This window comes from Puccinia triticina, chromosome 9A, assembly GCF_026914185.1.
Source record: "Puccinia triticina chromosome 9A, complete sequence".
In the NCBI taxonomy this organism is placed as follows: Eukaryota; Fungi; Basidiomycota; class Pucciniomycetes; order Pucciniales; family Pucciniaceae; genus Puccinia; species Puccinia triticina.
In genome coordinates this window covers 7068233-7074541 of record NC_070566.1, presented here as the reverse complement: position 1 = coordinate 7074541, position 6309 = coordinate 7068233, and the positions used below count along the sequence as shown (strand labels likewise).

The window sequence follows — 6309 nt, the reverse complement described above, 5'->3', positions numbered from 1 at the left end:
CTAATTTGGCGGATTTCCTACTAAGGAAATCCGCCAAAGCCTTTGCCACAGTGCACCAAAGTTTTAGATCATGAAATAAAATAATCTGTACCCAAATGGTTAGCTGCAAGGCAGTAACACACCAGCATAAAACACTTTTGAGGAAGCTGGGGATTTTGGTCATATCTGCTACTAATTGCCTCTGCAACAGATAATAGTGCCTCCACCACAGTTGATAGCGCCTCTGCAAGAGTTAATAGTGCCTCCACAACAGTTAATAGTGCCTCCGCCACTGTTAATAGTTCCTGTGGCAGAAGCATTATCAACTGTGGCAGACGCACTATTGACTGTGCCATACACACTATTAACTTTGACAGAGGGACTAATCACTGTGGTGGAGGCACTATTAATTGTGGCGGAGGCACTAATCATTGTGCTGGAGGCACTATTAACTGTGGCTGAGGCACTATTAACTGTGGAGGAGGCACTATTAACTCTTGCAGAGGCGCTATCAACTGTGGAGGAGGCACTATTATCTGTTGCGGAGGCAATTAGTAGCAGATACAACCAAAAGCCCCAGCTGCCTCAAAATTATTTTATGCTGGTGTTTTACTTCTTTGCAGCTACCATTTGGGTACATATTATTTTATTTCATGATCCAAAACTTTGGTGCACTTTGGGGTACTGCGGCAAAGGCTTTGGCAGATTTTCTCAGTAGGAAATCCGGCAACTTAGACCCACAGTAGTAAAACCCTTTCCTGGGGTTTCCTACTGCAAAGAATTTCAACATGTGCCTTTCAGAGGCTTTTATGCCCACTGTGAAATTTTGGGGGAATTTGGGGCACTATAGCTAGCTAAGGCTTTGGCGGATTTCCTTAGTGGGAAATTCACCAAATTAGACCCACAGACCAGTAGCACACCCCTTTCCTGGGGTGTGCCAATGCCGTGAGCCTCATCAGGTGCTATTCAGAGTGCTTTATGGCCGCTGTAAAAATTTGGGGGGCTTTAGGTGCCCCAGTGCGGAGGTATAATTTTTTTTTTATCTTTCATCATTTTTTGTGAGATTAAAATTCCGACTCCCATTCTGGATAGCGGAATTAATTTTCCAACTCTCAAAATGCGCGCCAGTCGAAATTTGATCCCGCGGACCGGGGACAGACGTCCTGAGGTGGTACGCGCAACGTAAACAACTTTTGGGAGTCGATATGGGAGTCAATTTTCAACTCCCTATATATAGGAAAATGTAAGTACATATTTTGGTTGATGAGCAAAGATAAAACCATGAGAAACTACCTAAATAGAAAATATTTTGATAAACAAGTGTGACAGCATGAGAAAGCATAGAAATAGAAATAATTCTGTATTTTGACATAACAACTACACAGCGGGGGTACTTCCTGCCCTGCCCGTTTGTGGAACCAACAACAGGAGGGTAATCTCTGGAACCAATGAGGATTGGATTGGTAACCCCTTGGTAAGCACGTTGGTTCCACAGAACGGTTTTTTTCCATGTGGAACCAATGGGCTTCACACCTTTCCCCGTTGGTTCCACAATCTGCCTTCCTGGCACGCGCGAAGACCAGGTCAGCTTGTTGCTCACGTCGGTTCCACAGCATTTTTTTTTTACTTCCAGCCAAGACCACCTCAGGCTGGTCCTGAGGTTTTTAAAGTCCAAGAAAACTTGATTTTGAAGGGAGGAAAAGAAATTGAAAAAAAGAACTTAACAAAAACCCTGATTGCAAACCATTGTTTGGGGGGGTCACCTAGTTTAAAGAAGCAGAGGGCAACAGTGTGAAATGGCCAATAGTTGCATGTGCCATGTTGCTTCACATACAGGCTCTCCATTCTGTTGTGACTTCGAGCCCTGCTGAAGATAGTTTTTAACGGGCTGTTCTCCCGCTGCATTTTTAAGGCCCGGCCATACGACCAGGTGGATTCCATGGGTACATATCTGTAAATATCCATGGAATCCTTGGGGTCATCACAAGGTGCCCCCGTGATCAATTTGGTGGAGAGCACGTGAGCGTGTGGACCAGCAGCCGCTGATCCAACCTCGTGCAGGGGCCCTACGGGGAATCCACAAGGATTCCTCGGGATATCCTCGTCGAAGGACTCCCCAGGTGTAGGAAGACCCCCTCTTTTGATTTATCAAAAAAAAATGAGGCAAACCCCTCTGCTTCTTTTGGGGGAGATCACTGCAGCGCGCGAAGTTTTTTTGGGCTTGCGCGCACTGCCACAGCGGGCTTGCGACGGGGGACAGTCAATTCTGTGCGCGAAGACTTTTTTGCTGCTGCACAAAGTAGGTCCAATTGTTTTTGTGTTGGTGTATTCTCAATTTCTATACATGATTTGCATGGTAGAAGTGTACGGTATTGATGAGCAATGCCAAACAATAGATGGTGAGAAACGATTTATGAAATCTTTGTTCGCTGAAAGCTATCAAGCCGGTCAAGGAATTTCACTGTATCTTGTGCGATCTTGAAATCACAAGCTAGTCACCAACATGAAAAAATTTGATGAACCTTTTATCAAAATGGCGTTTGGGTTGCCATGTGTTAGCTTCTGGATGTGAAGAATTTAGTAATCCGTTCTTGACTGTCTATGAGGCAAATGAACCAAGGTATAACATATGTTTGAAGATTTAACAAAACCACGACCCAGATATGTGGAAGTTTCTTGTGAGCATAGATCAATTTTGTCTATCGAGTAAAGTTCAATATCAAAGATAACTCCGCAAGAAAGCCATAGAACTTGGGATGAGTTGTCCAAAAGCTCAATGCTTTTTGTTTTACAATTTCTTCCATATCGGTAAAAACTTTGTAAAGTCCATCGTTCCGAGGCCTGAAATTTTGGAGGCGACGGCCGGTTAGAACAGTGCTAATTTCAGCCAAAGAGGAGTCCGGAGTACTCACCAGTAACTGGGTCCCACCCCTGATTTACGAGCACATTTAAGACCAGGTCAGAGATTGAGTGAGACTTCACTGGAGGGAGGTGAATTTTGAACAGAGGAGACTCACAGCTACGGCAGAAAAGCCTTCGGTATCACACCCTGGATTGGTCCCACCGCTAAAATGTTCCCCAGGTTAAGCGCATGACTAGACATAAATATTCTTTACTGATTTTAGCTCACCTGATATCGTTAAAAGCTTTGACAAATCTCCGGGAATAGATTACTGGATTTATAAAACCTACAGGCTGTGGATTAGATCACAGGTGATTTAGCTGATACGTTACTAAGCCATCGCACCCTTCTTTTTACCCACCTTTTTGCCCAAGCTCATCCTTGCGTCATTGATCATGGTGAGCATCGATGCGACCACTGGCGCTGAAGCGGAAGTCCCATAAACCAGTCCAAATTTACCCTCAACAGCTACCACGCTTTCGTGTCGCAAAACATCAAGGCATCAGCAGGAAAAAAATCACAAGAACTTGCACCATGTCACTTGAACTGGCCCGACTTACTAGTTTGCACCATTGGCACTAAGGTCTGGAAATCCCCTGGTCTGCATTGAAGAGTTGTACCTGTCTCGTGAAATTCTTGGTGGATGGTTTTTGAAGAATTTCTTTACCGCTGAGGCTTGATAAGAAGGCATCTTGAACACGTTGCTAAATCCGCCACCACTTTGTATCTTTGTATAACATGCCACTTCCGGATCTTGGACCGTTTTGCCCGACGGAACTTGAGTCGCGCCGACTGATGTGACGTATGGACATGTCCCCGGGAAAGACGGGTTGAAGATCTTATGCAGGTATTTTTTTGAAAAAATAAACGGGGTCTTATCAATAGAAAATCCGGAAGTATTCAATACTTCTGTGCCACGCACCTTGCCCTCAACACTTTGGCTACCATCACGATTGAGGCAAACTCCTCGGTTCCCGGCCACACCGTTGTCACTTCGCGCGATGAACAGGAAACACTAAGGTGAGGAAACGAATCTCCTTTCTAATCTACTAGTGAGAGCCAATACTAGAAAAAAGAAAGATGAAGATGTGTGCACGTACCCTGAAGAAAAGAGGAAAGAGGTCCCCATGAGTCCCAACTTTGCGTACTCGTTGCATTGTCGTATAAGGTATGACGGTGTTGCATCGGCTTCGTTCATTCCTAGATCGAATGTGATGCGTTAAATAATAATTCAAGAGGCTCCAAAGGTCCAGACTTACCATACGAAGTTGAGATAACATTAGCAGGTTTGACAATTCCACAGTCACGCTTGGGGTAACCTCGTGGATTTGGGTAAAGGCCATCTTGCATAGGGTCTAATGGCGAGGAACAATAGCTGGAATCTAAGGCATCGAGACTATATAATCACAAAAAGTCAGAATTTCCGGCACGCCGGCTAGTCGTCAAGGTGATTATATATTGGCGCGTACAAGTTGTTAAAGCTTCCTCCTATTTCGGGATCCCCCACTTGGTATAGCGAGATCTGAACCAGTGTTGATAAAGGTAAGGGATACCGAGGAAGCGGGCCACGAACGCGTAAGTTTACTCATTAATGCATACCCGATGCACTGATAATCGAGATCCAAATGACTCAACATTGAGAGGATATACAAGGGGCATAGAATATTGCAAATCAAGATTGCTCTCGCCATTCAAGCCGAATTCCGTGGTTTCTTGATTCAGCTCCCCTAAATAGATGGGCAACCAGCTTCAGTTCTCGAGGGCGCGGATTTGATTTCATTTTCTACCAAGCTTACCGCCATCAATCGGGACAAGATTCGGACGGGATCCTTTAACTTTCGGAGCGAAGGTCTAGAGAAAAACTTAAAATGTAAGTCAAGGGCCTCTCAGGAAAAACCTACAAATTCTCTTAACTGAACTGAGAAAAACAAGTCCATATCCTTGTAGATGACTGATTGGGGTGTATACTCGACTGTTAGATATCATGAATGAATTAAGCCAATATACCGATGACGGGAATTTTTAGGGGTTTTCTAAGGGAAAGCAAGATCCACAGGCCTAAGCGGAGACTTACCAATTGCTAGGCTGTGTTTAGCTGGTGAGGTCATTTCATAATCTCCGAATTTGTAAAGGGCTCTTTAGTAATTCACGAATACGGATGTGTTCAATCTCAGTTTGGAAAATACACTGAAGACGATGAGTCTCGAAATCTAACAATCAACAACCGTTTTAACTTACTTCAAACATTCTATTGTTGTCACGTTTGCACAGTGCGCAAGATCGTGTTTCATGTGCGAGATTTCAGAGGGATTGAAGTCTTTTGAGTAATGTGGTATGTTTCCGCTACTTGGATTGCCCAGTCGCCGAGCTGCTCCTGGAACCGGAATGACTTGAGGGGCAGTAAAAGATTGACCGGTGGGCGTTCCTCGCTTTTGCTTCCTCGAAGTAATTGGCAGATCTTGACCAAAACCGGCGTGTTGATACCTATTAGTGGCCGGTGCAGTGTCAAAGTGGACTGTGGGCATGACAATATCTATGTGCTGCAAAAGATGCTTTGGTAGCTTATAGTCCTCACACGCTGCGGGCCAACCGTTCCCCCAAGATCATCACGAGAAATGGGATAGAAGTAGGGTCCATGAGGTTAGAACTGAGTTTCACTGTTGCTTGCTTGTGATAAAAATCAAATACTTACCGATGTGAGTCTGGCCCGTTGCTTCATTTAAATATACATGATACTTAGTATCTAATAGCTTCTCTGCTTCCGACAAGGGGAGCCGAATGTTGACCCAGGTCCCTCCTGGACTCATTCTAGGCTGATGAAGACCTCCCCGATCGGATTTCTGGGTTTCGAGCCAAGAAGAAACTTCATTTATCGCCTGTTCAGACGGCAAAAAATGTTTCTTAACCCTTTCAGGACTCCAGTGGTTTCCATAGGATGATGAATCGGGATGCGATACTTTCATTAACTCGTCGTGTAACGTGTGGAGATTGGATTGTTTGAGACCAAACTGAAGGGAAAGAAGGAAGGAAGGTCCAACGATTGATTGGAAATCTTCTTGTCGCTTCCACGAGGTATTCGGTACTCTTTTTTCGTGTATGATCTTTTCGAATTGAGGCGCTGCCGAGATCGGAGTAACTAGACTAAAGAGCAGGATCAAGAATATGGATACCGACCGAGCGGCGTGCCCTTCTCCTTTGATAAGGACTGGTGGTTGCATTTCAAGGCTACCGAGATCAGATTGAGAGAATTTTTATGAATTCTAGCTAGCTTTTGGAAGTGATGATGTTCAACTTGATCAATTCATACAAAAGCTATAGAGGCTAATCGGAAGGGAAAGTCCTGATGTGCCGGAAGAATCTAAGATGCCACAGAATTTTTGGGTTTTGGGGATAGAAAGAACAATCGACGAATTGAACCCCATGAGTTA

General features: G+C 44.5%; 1 protein-coding gene across 1 annotated transcript; it reads right to left on the bottom strand.

Moving 5' to 3' along the window:
• Nucleotides 1-2767: 2767 nt before the first annotated feature.
• PtA15_9A706 (uncharacterized protein) lies at nt 2768-5688 on the bottom strand (the record flags this gene model as incomplete). The annotated part of the gene is made up of 16 exons (XM_053172944.1): nt 2768-2820; nt 2892-2910; nt 2997-3045; nt 3110-3174; nt 3243-3357; nt 3442-3719; nt 3804-3873; nt 3982-4081; nt 4141-4277; nt 4351-4403; nt 4517-4608; nt 4678-4732; nt 4801-4853; nt 4956-5017; nt 5120-5459; nt 5574-5688. 16 exons carry the CDS (start codon nt 5686-5688, stop codon nt 2768-2770), a joined length of 1656 nt encoding a protein of 551 aa, XP_053024134.1.
• Between the last annotated feature and the right edge of the window lie 621 nt (nt 5689-6309).